At 31.3% G+C, this 17,232-nt stretch overlaps 1 protein-coding gene across 2 annotated transcripts in view; it reads left to right on the forward strand.

Annotated features, from left to right (window-relative positions):
• cntnap2a (contactin associated protein 2a) overlaps positions 1 to 17,232 on the forward strand; it is a 350,688-nt gene that overhangs the window by 308,132 nt on the left and 25,324 nt on the right. Inside the window, exons 19-21 of one of the 2 annotated variants that reach the window (XM_058059946.2) lie at positions 1,127 to 1,345; positions 6,836 to 6,865; positions 11,793 to 12,029. In XM_058059946.2, coding sequence (XP_057915929.2) covers positions 1,127 to 1,345; positions 6,836 to 6,865; positions 11,793 to 12,029 — 486 coding nt within the window. The remainder of the gene's footprint in view (positions 1 to 1,126; positions 1,346 to 6,835; positions 6,866 to 11,792; positions 12,030 to 17,232) is intronic. The other variant, XM_058059947.2, reaches the window with a different exon arrangement.

Raw genomic sequence — 17,232 nt, forward strand, 5'->3', positions numbered from 1 at the left:
ATTCACTGGAAATTGACTGTCATATCTTGGCATTGTATTTTTATTTTTATTTTTATTTTTATTTTTATTTTTATTTTTATTTTTATTTTTATTTTTATTTTTATTTTTATTTTTATTTTCTATGCTGCTTATGCTCATTATGGGTATCAGTATGCTGGAGTCTATTCTTATTTTCATTTTTTTATTTTGTTATTTTATTTGTTATTGAAATAATGTTTATTTATTAATGTTTATTTCATTTTATTTTTTAAATTGTATGTAGACAATTTTTATTTTTATTTTTATTTTTATTTTTATTTTTATTTTTATTTTTATTTTTATTTTTATTTTTATTTTTATTTTTATTTTTATTTTTATTTTTATTTTTATTTTTATTCCTCATTATGGGCACAGGGGTATGCTGGAGCCTATTTTTATTTTCATTTACATTTTTTTATTTTGTTATTTTATTTGTTTTTGAAATAATGTTTATTTATTAATGTTTATTTATTTTTTGATAGAATAATGGTTAATTAAATAGAGATGTTCATTGTTTAATACAGTGTAGGTCCAAAATTTTATTTTTATTTTTATTTTTATTTTTATTTTTATTTTTATTTTTATTTTTATTTTTATTTTTATTTTTATTTTTATTTTTATTTTTATTTTTATTTTTATTTTTATTTTTATTTTTAATGCATTCAGAAAACTCATTCAAAGATGTGTAGTATTCTACACTGGTCACTGGTCACATAAGTAATTTGACTGTAATATTGGGTGAGACACACAAGCACCAGACTTTTATGGCAGGTTTGAATGATCTCACAACAGTTGACCCCCACATCACCTAGCTCCCTTAACATGAGTCCTATATATATCTTAACTGGCTTATTTTGTCCTATTATGGCGTAATAAGAGTGTTAATGTGACCATAGGGGTGTTATTTTACATTTAGAGGGCTCTAATAATGATTAAAACCCTATTTAGAAATAATAAATAAAAATATAAATAAGAATCCTACTACAGGGTGGGCTTCTTGTGTGTTTTTTGTAAGCCTGGAAGTTCCCCTTGCGAGACTGATGAAGACATATCTTATCTTCATCTCGACCTTTGACCTCACAGAAGTCCATTCTTTCCCTCATTGCAGCACCTCAAGTTGTCTCCTTCTCCTTCGACGTGGGGAACGGTCCCGTGGAGTTAACGGTGAACTCGGCTACGCCTCTCAACGACGACCAGTGGCATCGCGTCATGGCCGAGCGCAACGTCAAGGAGGCGGTCCTCCAGCTGGACCAAACCTACCGGGCCTCTCGGCCGGCCCCCGCTCAGGGCCACACACGGTTAGAACTGTTCAGCCAGCTCTACGTGGGTAAGTCTGACAAGAATTGCTTTTTTTTTTTTTTTTTTTTTCACGCTAAAGACGTCCCAGCCTTCAGTGGAAATTCTCGAAGTGGCTTCAGTCCATCTTAACGCCGCCACCGCTGATTCATTTCATGCTAATCCAGCCCTCGCAATCACGTCGGGGTTTCATATTTAATCACACGTGGACTCACGCTCGTCCTCGGGAAGTCGGAAGCGATAAAGAATTTTTAAAAAACGAATATTAAAAACTATTTTTCTCATAGGAAAGCATATAAATTAGGAATGTCAAAAATGAAAGGATGCTTGCATATTTTAAGTTAAGACATTTTTTAATTCATCTCAGCTTTGTTGGAAGTGAAAAAATCTATTTTTCGTAATTTTTCTTTAATTTTGCAAATATTTCAGCTTTTTTCTTAAATAATCATATAATAATTAAATATCTTCCTGGAATATTATCTTATTATTCTGATAATACTTTGACTTTATTCCTATAATATTGTATTTTTTTCCTATTTAAAATTGTAAAGAAAATTGTCATTTAATTCTATTAATATTATTTGTTTTAATTGTTTAATTTCAACATTATTATTATAAAAATTATATCAGGATTATAATTATAATTATTATAATTTATTTCCTCCAAACTAATTTTCCAGAAATTACAATTTTATTGTTTTGTTGGTCATTATAACCGCTTTAATATTTCATCTTTATGCTACTAAATGTTGCTAATTTGACTCCCAATATTTTAACATTATTCTCATTATTATTAGCACTTTTTGGCTAATATTTTGATTTCATTCTTTTAATATTACTGCTGCTTTTTTTCTTCAATAATTGTTGTTAATATTAAAACCTATTAAAAATATTAAAATATTAAAACCTCTTTAATTTCTATTACTTTATGCTACTAAATGTTGCTAATTTGACTCCCAATATTTTAACATTATTCTCATTATTATTACCACTTTTTTACTAATATTTTGACTTCTTTCTTATAATATTACTACTGCTTTTTTCTTAATTTTGCTTTCATTTTGCAAATATTTCAGCTTTTTTATTATAATAGTAATCATTGTTAAATTTCTTCCTGGGATATTCTGTTGTTATTCTGATAATAGTTTGACTTTAATAATATTGTAGTTTTTTTCCTATTTAAAATCATAAAATGTTATTTTTTTGTTGTTTTATTCTATTAATATTAATTGTTTTAATTGTTTAATTTCTACTTTATTATTATAAGAATTATATCAGAATTATAATATTTTTCCTCCAACTAATTTTCCAGATATTACAACTTTGTTTTGTTGGTCTTTACAACCTTTTTAATATTTTTACTTTATGCTACTAAATGTTGCTAATTTGACTCCCAATATTTTAACATTATTCTCATTATTATTACCACTTTTTTGCTAATATTTTGACTTCATTCTTTTAAAATTACTACTGCTTTTTTTCTTATTTTTTCTTTCATTTTGCAAATATATCAGCTTTTTTCTTAAATAATTGTTGTTAAATTTCTTCCTGAAATATTATCTTGTTATTCTGATGATTGTTTGACTTTATTCAAATAATATTGTAGCTTTTTTTCTATAAAATAGTAAAAAATTATCTTTTTTTGTTGGTTTATTCTATTAATATTAATTGTTTTAATTGCTTAATTTCAACTTTATTATTATAAGAATTATATCAGAATTATAATTTTTTCCTCCAAACTAATTTTCCAGATATTACAACTTTATTGTTTTGTTGGTCTTTATAACCTCTTTAATATTTTTACTTTAGGCTACTAAATGTTGCTAATTTGATTTCCAATATTTTAACATTATTCTCATTATTATAACCACTTTTTTGCTAATATTTTGACTCAATTTGACTCGTAATATTACTGCTATTTTTTTATTTTTTATGTTTTTTTTTAGTTTTCTTGTTCAATTATATTTTTAGAATGTAGCCCCCAGGCCACACTTTGAACACCCATGATGTAAATCCCTTCCAGGCACCCCCACAAGCATTAAAACAGAACATAATTACAGCGCAATTACTTTTTTACATGCAGAAAACAATGCAAAAATGCATGTAAAAGACAAGTAAAAGTCTGTTTTGTTTTGTTTTTTTAGTATGGCTGCAAAGTAACCCAAAGCCTGATAGCTGATGGCCCATTTCTTCCCCCCCCCCCCCCCCCCAGAAAAAAAAAGACATCTGATGTGAAAGCAAATATTCGATTTTCACTGTTCAGCAAACCGCCATATTGCGCCTCAATTTCCGCATATCCTGTGTCCAAATTGGTCGTCTGTGTGTAAGAACAGGACCGGTGACACAAGAAATAATGGAAAAGAAATTCAGGGATGACTTCTGCCATCTTAGACGGGACACAATGTTCCTATTTCTGGTTATCAATCTCCCGGAAGAAAGAAAGCTGCCCACTGAGAGCTTGACTGGATTTTAATATGTGTCAAATCGAACATAATTTATTCATTTAAAATGTATACCACAAAAATAATAACATTTTTAAATAAATTGTATAAAAATGTATTTAGTTTAGTTTTTGCAACGCCCTCTGAAACTTTTTGAGCTGAAACTTTGGCACCGTAGCAGACAGCTACGCCCATATAAGGAAGCCTGCACCTTTGTGACATCACAAAGGAATAGTTTTCGCCACACCCTCTGAAACCGAGTGTTTTGAGCTGAAAGTTTGGCATCGTTAAACACAATAATACAACATTTAATAAAATTTATTGGTCAGAAAAGTATGATGGGTTTGCTTTAATCTCTGTAAACCATATAAGGAAGCCTGTACCTCTGTGACATCACAAAGGAATAGTTTTCGCCACGCCCTCTTAAACCGAGTGTTTTGAGCTGAAACTTTGGCATCATTAAACACGATAATACAATGTTCTAATGACATTTATTGGTCGGAAAAGTATGATGGGTCCGCTTTAATCTCTGAAAAGAGCGCCTACAGCTACGCCCATATAAGGACGCCTGCACCTCTGTGACATCACAAAGGAATAGTTTTCACCACGCCCTCTGAAACCGAGTGTTTTGCGCTGAAACTTTGGCATCGTTAAACACAATAATACAACATTTAATAACATTTATTGGTCAGAAAAGTATGATGGGTTTGCTTTAATCTCTGTAAACCATATAAGGAAGCCTGCACCTTTGTGACATCACAAAGGAATAGTTTTCACCACACCCTCTGAAACCGAGTGTTTTGAGCTGAAACTTTGGTACCATTAAACACAATAATACAACATTTAATAACATCTATTGGTCAGAAAAGTATGATGGGTTTGCTTTAATCTCTGTAAACCATATAGGAAGCCTGCACCTTTGTGACATCACAAAGGAATAGTTTTCGCCACGCCCTCTGAAACCGAGTGTTTTGAGCTGAAACTTTGGCATCGTTAAACACGATAATACAACATTTAATAACATTTATTGGTCAGAAAAGTATGATGGGTTTGCTTTAATCTCTGTAAACCATATAAGGAAGCCTGCACCTTTGTGACATCACAAAGGAATAGTTTTCACCACACCCTCTGAAACCGAGTGTTTTGAGCTGAAACTTTGGTACCATTAAACACAATAATACAACATTTAATAACATCTATTGGTCAGAAAAGTATGATGGGTTTGCTTTAATCTCTGTAAACCATATAGGAAGCCTGCACCTTTGTGACATCACAAAGGAATAGTTTTCGCCACGCCCTCTGAAACCGAGTGTTTTGAGCTGAAACTTTGGCATCGTTAAACACGATAATACAACATTTAATAACATTTATTGGTCAGAAAAGTATGATGGGTTTGCTTTAATCTCTGTAAACCATATAAGGAAGCCTGCACCTTTGTGACATCACAAAGGAATAGTTTTCACCACGCCCTCTGAAACCGAGTGTTTTGAGCTGAAACTTTGGCATCATTAAACACGATAATACAATGTTCTAATGACATTTATTGGTCGGAAAAGTATGATGGGTCCGCTTTAATCTCTGTAAAGAGCGCCTACAGCTACGTCCATATAAGGACGCCTACACCTCTGTGACATCACAAAGGAATAGTTTTCACCACACCCTCTGAAACTGAGTGTTTTGAGCTGAAACTTTGGCATCGTTAAACACAATAATACAACATTTAATAACATTTATTGGTCGGAAAAGTATGATGGGTTCGCTTTAATGCCACAAAGAAGTGGAAGACGCCTGTGGGTGCTTTTTAAATTGGATGGGAAACGTTGAATACTGAAAACGAGGAAAGCAATTCTTCAAGTGACTCCATGTTGTGTCAAATTGAAAACAGGGACGCAATAGAAACAATTGCATCAATTGTTTATAAAGGGCAAACAAAAGAGTCCTCGTCGTGATGCATTTCACAGCCAAAACAAAACAGCTCTCTTTATCTGCTCTTGTGCCATCTACATCTCGCTCACCGCTCAGTCAATATGCTACTCATCACGCTTTTTGATTGCTTTAGTGTTTACTGTACAGTGCTTCATTTGCCGTGATGGCCTTGAAAGTGAACGTTTAGGCCATCAGCCTTCTGTCATTTAACTTTTAGTTGCCAGACGCATTTCATTCATTTAACCCTTAGATGCTACAAGTGACTGGACCAAAATGACCCATACTAGAATCAATGCGTTTTTGGTTAGGAATAATCAGATAATAATAATAATAATCAATTGATATTTGAATGATATTTAGTATTATATTTAGAACCACTCAAGAATGATTTCATGTTAGAAACATCTTAATTTTTCACTTTTTTTCCATTTTTGAAAAAGAAAATGACCCCGTACAAAAATTATGAAATTGGGGTAGTAACACAAAAACTAAAATTTCTTAAAATTTATAAAAGATGAGTTAAAAAATGTGAATGGCATGATATCAAAAATATGTTTTTTGAGGAATACCTGAAATATAAAATGATAACAATTTTTCATTATGAAGATATTTCAAGAAAACAACCTGACCGGGTCATTTTTGACCCACTTATGGAAGGTTGGGGTAGTAACACAAAAACTAAAATTTCTTAAAATTTATAAAAGTTAAAAATGTGAATGGCATGATATCAAAAATATGTTTTTTGAGGAATACCTGAAATATAAAATGATAAAAATTTTTCATTATGAAGATATTTCAAGAAAACAAACTGACCGGGTCATTTTTGACCCACTTATGGAAGGTTGGGGTAGTAACACAAAAACTACAATTTCTTAAAATGTATAAAAGATAAGTAAAAAATATGAATGGCATGATATCAAAAATATGTTTTTTTGATATATGACCGGGTCATTTTTGACCCACTTATGCATCTAAAGGTTAACCATCTGTGTTGTCTGTGTCTTTTAATATGATTTATGCATGCTTCCGTTCAGTTCTCTTGTGTTTTGCTTTTCTTTTTCTGGCTTCTGTCGAAACGGATCCACCTCTTGCATGTATGCATGCATGCCGCAACCCTCACTACCCCCACCTCACATCACCACCGCCCGTCACAGGGAAACCAGCCTCACACACCTGCCAAGACAGTAGGTAACATTTGATGAGTGTAATAAAATGTCTCGGTGGCGCTGAATGAGAGTTAGACGCTCCAACTGGGATCTCACCCGCCGTTCTGACGCATCTTTATCTGCGTCTGCTGAGTTTTAACATCAGTGAGGATTAATGAGTGCTTGCATTCGTACTTGTTTTGATTCATTCTGCACTTTCCAACAGTGATGCCAGGAATTAACAACCCCTAACCCCCTCGTTTCAGCGTAAAAATATATTTTTCATGCAGTGAAACGCCAAGGCGATGACCATTAAGTCTCTTCTATATTTGATGAATAACAATGAATTAGTTGTTTTGTTTTTAGTTTTATTTACCATTTACCAGAATTTTGTAATCATTCATATTATAAGTAATGATATTGTTACCTATTAATAATAGCAGGGGTGTTTATTTACCCAAATAGGGCAAGATGTTAATTGAAAGCAGGCAATAATTAGAGATTTTTTCTTAAATTATTAAAACTACAACAAGAGGTTGCAGTTGATGTAGTAGTTTTTTAATTTAATTTGACTTTGTGGGTTTTTTTTTATTTTGTTATTTTATTTGTATTTGAAATAATATTTAATAATAATAAAAATATTTTATTTTTATTTTTATTTTTATTTTTATTTTTATTTTTATTTTTATTTTTATTTTTATTTTTATTTTTATTTTTATTTTTATTTTTATTTTCTATGCTGCTTGTCCTCATTATGGGCACAGGGATATGCTGGAGCCTATTTTTATTTTTATTTTCATTTTTTTATTTTGATATTTTATTTGTACTTGAAATAATGTTTTTATTTTATTTTATTTTATTTTATTTTATTTTATTTTATTTTATTTTATTTTATTTTATTTTATTTTATTTTATTTTATTTTAGAATAATGGTTAATTAAATAGAGATGTTAAGAAATTGCAAGTCGTAAAAATATTTAAAATAATATGTAGACAGTTATGATATTTTTTTATTAGCATTTTATGGGAAATGCTGTTTCCTGTGCACGAATGCATGCCCTTATTAATGTAAATGAGCTCACATACTTCAATGAGTACTAAACATTTGTATTTTTTACTATTCTGAACACCAAAATCAAAAAAATAGTGTTTTTCATTATTTAAAATAATCAAATTTTTAATGTGGTTTATTACCATATTAATAGGATTATAATGTGAAAAGCCTTCCAGTATTGACTGTCCCCTCATTCATTAGAATATAATGAGCCAATATTGACATCGGGTTGTGTGTCTGTCTGCTCGTGTCCACTCTATTCTCTATTGGGCTCGGAGCCGCGTGTCACTTTAATTAAAGACTAGTTAGAAACGAGGTAAACAGGTGGCGGAACCCTCCAGCCAAGCAGCAGGACAGGATAGATTCATTAACAAGTGTTAGCGAGAGCCAAATCCTTGGTGGTGGTGCTCAGTGGATGCAGAAATCAGGTAATCGAACATGAATAATGCATACATGCAACGCGCATCTTTACATCAGTGTTACGAAAAGAAAATATATTTATCAATATATTACTTGAAATATATTGTATTATAGTATAATATATTATTTTTCCATTATATTTTCCAATACATGATATATTATAAATACATGGAATAATATATTTTTATATATTATTTATTCATGTAATATATGGCAATATATTGCAGAATATACAAATGATTGCCGCTTTCAATATATTGAAATATATTAAATCCAAATATATATGAGTTTATATATGCCAAATTATATGCCATTTTTTTGTAAAAATATTGTTCTTTTTTGGTCTTGATCGCAAGATATGTTTTTATATCTATTTATTTATTTATTTATTTATTTTTATTTATTTATGTATTTATTTATTTATGTATTTTTTTATTTTTTTATTTTTTATTTTTTATTTTAGACACATTTTTTTTGTCTGATAATTATCGGTCCCGACAATTATCATCCCGATATCAATATTTTATAATTAGATTAGATTATAACCGTTTAAAAGATTGAAGATTAAAATTCTGTATATAATAATATAAAATAAAATATATATAAATATATATAAATATAGTACTTTTTTCAATCAGAAATTGTGAGTTTATTAATATTGGCATATTATGATGATGATGATTACAAATATAACATCATGAGCTAGCAGTAGAACATTGGGAAGTTTGGGGAAAATATCAGTTCCCAACAAAAAAAAGGGGGAAACACTTTTTTTTTGTCTGATAATTATCGGTCCCGACAATTATCATCCCGATATCAATATTAAAAGATTAAAGATTAAAATTCTGTATATAATGATATAAAATAAAATATATACAAATATAGTCCTTTTTTGGTCTTGATCGCAAGATATTTTTTCATTTTTTTATTTTTTTATTTTTTATTTTTTTATTTTTTATTTTTTTATTTTTTATTTTTTAGTTTTTATTTTTTATTTTTTTATTTTTTTATTTCTTTATTTTTTTATTTTTTTATTTTTTTATTTTTTTATTTTTTATGTATCAATATATACACATATATGATCTATGCATATATTGCAATATATTGGAAAATACAAACATAAGATCCCATATATGGAAATATATTTCCTAATACATTGCATTATATTTGCAATATATATTTTTTTCCATAAGGGATGCCTTACCTGCATATATGTGTGTGTGTGTGTAATTGAAGTAATGCAACTGAGAGATTTTAATATCTAAAATGCCCTTCGGCTCTTGTTAGCGGCATAGCATTGTGTTTACTGCCCTTTAAATCTATACCTGTGGGTGGAGCTTTATGATTGTGTTTATTAGCTGTAGTCATTAAGGCACATATCAATCAAGCTAACGCCCCGAGTGTGTCCATGTTAATGAGTAGTTAGACAATAATAGTGCAAGGCCAAAAGGACACCGGATGGATAGTTCGGGCGCCCCGAGGCTTAAGAATGAATGCTCATGTTGTTTAATGTGTTTAGTATGTGGCTCGCATTGGTCCGGGAATCGCACACATTAGGTTACACTAATTAGCGGTGAATCAAAGCAGATGAAGATTGCTTCAAGACTATGGAAAAAGGTAGACCATTTCTACCTTTTTCCGTTGTTTAGTATTCAGCAGTAGGACATAAGGAAGTTTTGGGAAAATATCAGTTCCCAACATTAATTTTTAAAAAGTTTTTTTTATCATCCCGACAATTATCATCCCGATATCAGTATTAAAATGTGATATAAGTTGACATTGGTATCAGATTATAACCGTTTAAAAGATTAAAATAAGATTAAAATTCTACAAAATGTTGTTACAAAAATTTGAAAAAAATGCGAAAATGAGATTTCGGACTTTTCTGACCGCCTGTACCAGTCATTTTAAACCATTTCTACCTTTTTTCGTTGTTTAGTATTCAGCAGTAGAACATAAGGAAGTTTTGGGAAAATATCAGTTCCCAACAAAAAAAAAATTATTATTTTTTTTTATCATCCCGACAATTATCATCCCGATATCAGTATTAAAATGTGATATAAGTTGACATTGGTATCAGATTATAACCGTTGAAAAGATTAAAAATAAGATTAAAATTCTGTATACAACACATATGTGTCATGTTACAAAAATTACAAAATTTTGTTACAAAAATTTAAAAAAAATTTCGAAAAATCAAAAATTGAGAGTTGAACAATATCGGCAATATCACAATATTGGCATATTATGATGATGATTACAAATATAACATCATGAGCTAGCAGTAGAACATATGGAAGTTTTGGGAAAATATCAGTTCCCAACTAAAAAAGGGGGAGACACATTTTTTTTGTCTGATAATTATCGGTCCCGACAATTATCATCCCGATATCAATATTAAAATGTGATATAAATTGATATTGGTATCAGATTATAACCGTTTAAAAGATTAAAATAAGATTAAAATTCTGTTCCAACACATATGTGTCATTACAAAATTTTGTTACAAAAATTTGAAAAAAATGCAAAAAATCAGAAATTGAGAGTTGAACAATATCGGCATATTGGTTTTCAGCCCAAAAAACATACTGGACAACCCCAATTGTTTACATCAAAATAATGATTATGATGATGATTACAAATATAACATCATGAGCTAGCAGTAGAACATATGGAAGTTTTGGGAAAATATCAGTTCCCAACTAAAAAAGGGGGAGACACATTTTTTTGTCTTATAATTATCGGTCCCGACAATTATCATCCCGATATCAATATTAAAATGTGTTTTAAGTTGATATTGTAATCAGATTATAACCATTTAAAAGATTAAAGATTAAAATAAGATTAAAATTCTGTATACAACACATACGTGTCATGTTACAAAAATTACCAAATTTTGTTACAAAAATTCAAAAAAAAAAGAAAAAAATCAGAAATTGAGAGTTGAACAATATCGCCATATCGGTTTTCAGCCAAAAAAAAAAACATTTGGACAACCCCAATTGTTTACATGACCTAGCAGTAGAACATATGGAAGTTTTGGGAAAATATCAGTTCCCAACTAAAAAAAGGGGGAGACACATTTTTTTTGTCTGATAATTATCGGTCCCGACAATTATCATCCCGATATCAATATTAAAATGTGATATAAATTGATACTGGAATCAAATTATAACCGTTTAAAAGATTATGGATTAAAATAAGATTAAAATAAGATTAAAATAAGAATAAAATAAGATTAAAATAAGATTAAAATAAGATTAAAATAAGATTAAAATGAGATTAAAATAAGATTAAAATTCTGCGCACATTAGGCTACACTAATTAGCGGCGAATGAAAGCAGATGAAGGTTGCTTCAAGAACAGCGCCCCAGTTGGAGACGTTCACATAACGATTGTGGTTTTCCTCAAGGAGGGACTATGGAAATATTTTTCAAAGAGATTTCGGACTTTTCTGACCCCCCCGACTTCCAAGTTCCGTTTCCGCCGTAGGTGCCGCAGGGGGTCAGAGGGGCTTCCTGGGTTGCATCCGAGCCCTGCGGATGAACGGCGTCACGCTGGATCTGGAGGAGAGGGCCAAAGTCACGCCGGGGGTCAAGCCCGGTTGCCAAGGCCACTGCACCAGTTATGGGATGTACTGTCGTAACGGGGGGAAGTGTGTGGAGAAGTACAACGGCTACTTGTGCGACTGCGACGCCACTGCTTATGACGGCCCTTTCTGCACTCGAGGTGAGGACCAACGCTCCATAACTCATATCCATTTTGATATTATTTCATCGATGGCGTGCTCCACACAGCAAAAACCTTGGAATCCATTCCGAGTTTCTATTTTGGAGTAAATATGCAATTTGCAATGGAAGTGGTGGTTATGCAAACTAATATTTACCAATATTTAGCGTTTATGCGTGATGGTTTGTTGTGCAGCTTTCAAAACTGTAGGTTGCCAGCATTATTTAATCGGCTTCTTATTTTTTAAGTTCATAGTTGTTTTGTTGAGATAAAACATGTGAAATAATAAATAATAAATAATAAATAATAAATAATAAATAATAAATAATAAATAATAAATAATAAATAATAAATAATAAATATGTATTATTTATGCTCAGTTTTGTTTAATGATAATTATTTAGATAATTATTCATAATTAATAAATTAATTAATTAATAAATTAATTAATTAAATAATAATAATTAAATAATAAATATATAATAATAATAAATAATAAATTAATTATATTTATTATTTATAAATATTCATTATTCATTATTAAAATAATGAATTATAGTATAATAAATTATAATATAATAATCAAAATTATTTTTATTATTTATTATTCATTATTTATTATTACATAATTATTATTAACTAATAAATAAATTATTATATAATTATTATTAAATCATAAATAATAATTATTAAATCATTAATAATAAATATTGCACTTTTTCTATAACTTACATTGCATATTGCAGTATTTGTCTTAGTGTTTTATTTGTAAAATATAAAATATATATACAGCAATATCAGCATAATTAGAGCCCTCTAAATATGAAATAACACCCTTATAGTCACCTTTATAATGGGCGGTATTTCATACGGTGGCTATTTTCCCATCAATGTAACTTTACTGACACCTAGTGGCCAGTGTAGAATACTACATATCATAACACCATGTTTGAATGCGTCTTCTGAATGAATATTTGTATTTTTAAAAAATTGAAAAAAATTTGAAAAATCGGAAATTGAGAGTTGAACAATATTGGCATATTATGATGATGATTACAAATATAACATCATGAGCTAGCAGTAGAACATAGGGAAGTTTGGGGAAAATATCAGTTCCCAACAAAAAAATGGGGGAGACACATTTTTTTCATCTGATAATTATCGGTCCCGACAATTATCATCCTGATATCAGTATTAAAATGTGAAAATGACAAAATTTTGTTACAATTTTTTTTTTTATTCAAAAAATCAGAAATTGAGAGTTGAATAATATTGGCATATCAGACAACCTGATTTGTTTACATAAAAATTATGATTAATTTACAAATATAACATCATGAGCTACTTACAATTTTCCCATTTTTCTGATATCAGGTAACTCCCATCCATTGTTGAGGCTGCTCCCTCTCTTAGTGTTGCAAAAAAAAGCACAAAATACACAAACATAAGTTTGGATCTAAAGTATTAATTAATGAAGTTTATTATGCTAAGCCAGCAAACCCACACATCTTACATTCTTTGTAATAATCATGCATATGCAAAAACTGTGACATCAAACACACCAAAAAAAAAAAATCATTTCCAAGCTCTTCATTAAGCTGAGTGTCACCTTGTAACTTTTTTTTTTGTTCTAGCTAAAACATGAAATATGTCACTAAAAAAAAAAAAAAAAAGTTACTGCTCGCCAAACAAGTTCCTAAGACGCAACCACGAAGGAGACGCCATGACGGCGCCTCTTGTCAGAGGCTCGGTGCTCGCTCACAGTGTGACGTGATCCCCGACACGTGAATTAATTTGTTTCCTAAAGCTGAATAGTGTTTTTTTTTTCTCCTGTGGTCTTGGCAGGGGGGGGGGGGTTGACAACATGACAAGGGAGCTATTTGTGTGTTGCATTAGTGTGGATGTGAGATAGGCCAGGCTCAGACCTCCTATGAGTTCTGTCAGAACCGATGAGGCGTGTCAGGGTTTAGAGAATGGAGATTACCGTGTGTGTGTGTGCGTGTGTGTGTGTGTGTGTGTGTGTGTGTGTGTGCAAAGACGAGGTGGTATGATGCTTATTGTTTGTGCAGGTTATTCCGTCTTTCCTTCATATCTACTCTTCCCTTATCTCCCTGCTCATGTTCCCTTCAGTCATACTGTATGTCTCCTATCTCCTATCCGCCTTTCCTTCTACCTCGCCCTTCAACCTTTCCTATTCATCCTAGTGTCATTTTCCCCTACTCATAATATCCATGTGCAGTCATTCCCTGCGGAATTGTTATGACCTAACACACCCTGCCATGGAGGGGTCACAAGAATGGCCGCCGGCATGCAACACTTCCTGTGCATAGTTGCAGAGGTTTGCAGAAACACACACACAACCCCCCCCCCCCCCCCACAAAAGTGCATTTCAATTGGAGTTGATTGGATTCTGTCCACCTAACAAAATGTTGTATAAATGCATTGAAATAAAAATGCTAATGGCTGCCGCAGCTGATTAATGCTCGTTGAGCGGTTAATTCACAAAATTATGTCGATACCGTGAAAACCTCCATTCAAAGTTAAAAGCAATTCATCGTGCCGACCGGTGACACCGGCAGAAGTTCTAATTGTAATTGTAAGACTTGTTTTGTGACTCGAGGCGAGTGTGAAATGAATGAAAAGAATAGTTCACTATTATATAATACAACTAAATAGAACTAAAGTAAAATTACTGTCTTTTTAGTATTAAATATGTGCCAGATATTGATCTATATTGCAGTAAATTTATGTTTTCTGTTGTATTTTTTTATATTTTAATATAAAGTGAATAGAATTTTTCCATGAATTACTGTATAATGCAACAACAATAAAACCAAAGTAAAATTACTCAGTCTTTTAAGTAGCAAAATGTGCCACATGTTGTCCTGTACTGTGGCAAGATATGTGTCACGGCGCGGCATGTCTTTGTTGCGGTGCGACCCCAGGATGCAGAGAGCAGGACCAAATGCAGGTAAATTCTATTTATTTAAAGCAATAATTGCAGCAGCAGCGAAAACACAACTCGACTTGCTGACGGACAAACCAACAATGATCCCACACCGGGAGAAGTGCACACCTGAACTAAATAAGAGGACAAATTAGGGACAGGTGTGAATGATTAAGGAAACAAAGGCAGAGGCGGCAAAACAGGAAGTCAAGTACAAAATAAGAGTGTTCAAAAGGGAAATCAAAGCCCAAACGGGGAACATAAACAAACTGTCACCTGGAAACCCACACAGGACGTGACAATATGGTTTATGTCAAGTTTTCTTATCGGGGCTAATGCACAGTGGAAGAAATTTTACTAAGAATAGTTATACGACTGAATAACTAAAACTAAAGTAAAATTACTCGGGCTTTGTGGCAGTAAAAATAAGCCAGGCGCTGTCCTATATTACAGTAAATTCTTTTTTATGCTATGTTTTTGTTATCTGGGCTAATGTAAAGAGAATGAAATTGTTCCAGGATTACTTAACTACTGTATAATACAACTAAATAAAACCAAAGTATAATTACTCAGTCTTTGAAGTAGCAAAATGTGCCACATGTTGTCCTATACTGCGGTAAGATATGGTTGATGTCAGGTTTTCTTATTGGGGCTAATGCACAGTGGAAGAAATTTTACTAAGAATAGTTATACGACTGTATAACTAAAACTAAAGTAAAATTACTCAGGCTTTGTGGTTGTAAAAATATACCAGGCGCTGTCCTATATTACAGTAAATTCTGTTTCATGCTATGGTTTTATTATCTGGGCTAATGTAAAGTGAATGAAATTGTTCCAGGAATATTTAACTACTGTACAATACAACTAAATAAAACCAAAGTATAATTACTCAGTCTTTGAAGTAGCAAAATGTGCCACATGTTGTCCTATACTGCGGTAAGATATGGTTGATGTCAGGTTTTCTTATCGGGGCTAATGCACAGTGGAAGAAATTCTTCTAAGAATAATTGTGCTATTGTATAACTAAAACTAAAGTAAAATTACTCAGGCTTTGTGGCAGTAAAAATCAGCTAGGTGCTGTCCTATATTACAGTAAATTCTTTTTATGCTATGTTTTTGTTATCTGGGCTAATGTAAAGTGAATGAAATTGTTCCAGTAATACTTAACTACTGTATCATACAACTAAATAAAACCAAAGTATAATTACTCAGTCTTTGAAGTAGCTAAATGTTCTACACATTATCCTACACTGCAGTAAGATATGGTTTATGTCAGGTTTTCTTATCTGAACTAATGCACAGTGGAAGAAATTTTACTAAGAATAGTTATGCGACTGTATAACTAAAACTAAAGTAAAATTACTCCGTCTTTGGTAGTAAAAATATGCCAAACGCTGTCCTATATTACAGTCAATTATGTTTTATGCTATGTTTTTGTCATCTTGGCTGTGAATGAAAGTGAATGAAATTGTTCCAGGATTGGTCGACTCCTGTATAATAAAACTAAATAATACTAAAGTAAAATTACTCAGTCTTTGAAGTAGCAAAATTGGGACAGACGCTGTCCTATAGTCTCGTAAGTTGTGTTTTCATGTCAGGGTTTCTCAACGGGGTTAATATAATACAGTGGAATAATGGAATAGTTAAGTCAATGTATAGCTAATGTATAATTAAATAAAACTAAAGTAAAATGAATTACCAGGCACTATCTTACGTATGTTGTATTAAGTTATGTTTTCTTTATTGCCGCTAATTTAAAGTGAATGAAATTGTTCCAGGAATGTTTAGCTACTGTATAATTAAATAAAACTAAAGTAAGAATACTTGCATAAAATTTTATGTTTCTACTGCTCTTCATCACACTTTTCCTCTTTGCTATTACTGATACCCTTAAAAATAAAGTCAAAAAAAGAAACATACTTAGAAGTTACTCATTTAGACGCTCATCGAGATGAAGTCACACAAGATTTCCCGAAGAAGAAACTTCAAAGTATTTATTGTCTTGTAGATAATGCATGAGTTTGTTCACTTTGTATTCCACACTCATGGAACCATGCATAACCACTAAATGCAAATGCACTCGGCTTTTTTAATACGACACACACACACAGAGCCCAAGGTTGCTTTTCCCCCCATCCCCCCCCCCATTCTCTAATAGCATGCACATTGGGTCTTTTATCTCCTTTGTAAGTGACACACAGGCGGGTTGCACACACACACACACAGATAAACACAAAAGAGCAGAGCGTAAGTATA

Source organism: Doryrhamphus excisus, linkage group LG5, assembly GCF_037039965.1.
Source record: "Doryrhamphus excisus strain RoL-2023G ecotype Guam linkage group LG5, RoL_Dexc_Guam_v1.1, whole genome shotgun sequence".
In the NCBI taxonomy this organism is placed as follows: domain Eukaryota; kingdom Metazoa; phylum Chordata; class Actinopteri; order Syngnathiformes; family Syngnathidae; genus Doryrhamphus; species Doryrhamphus excisus.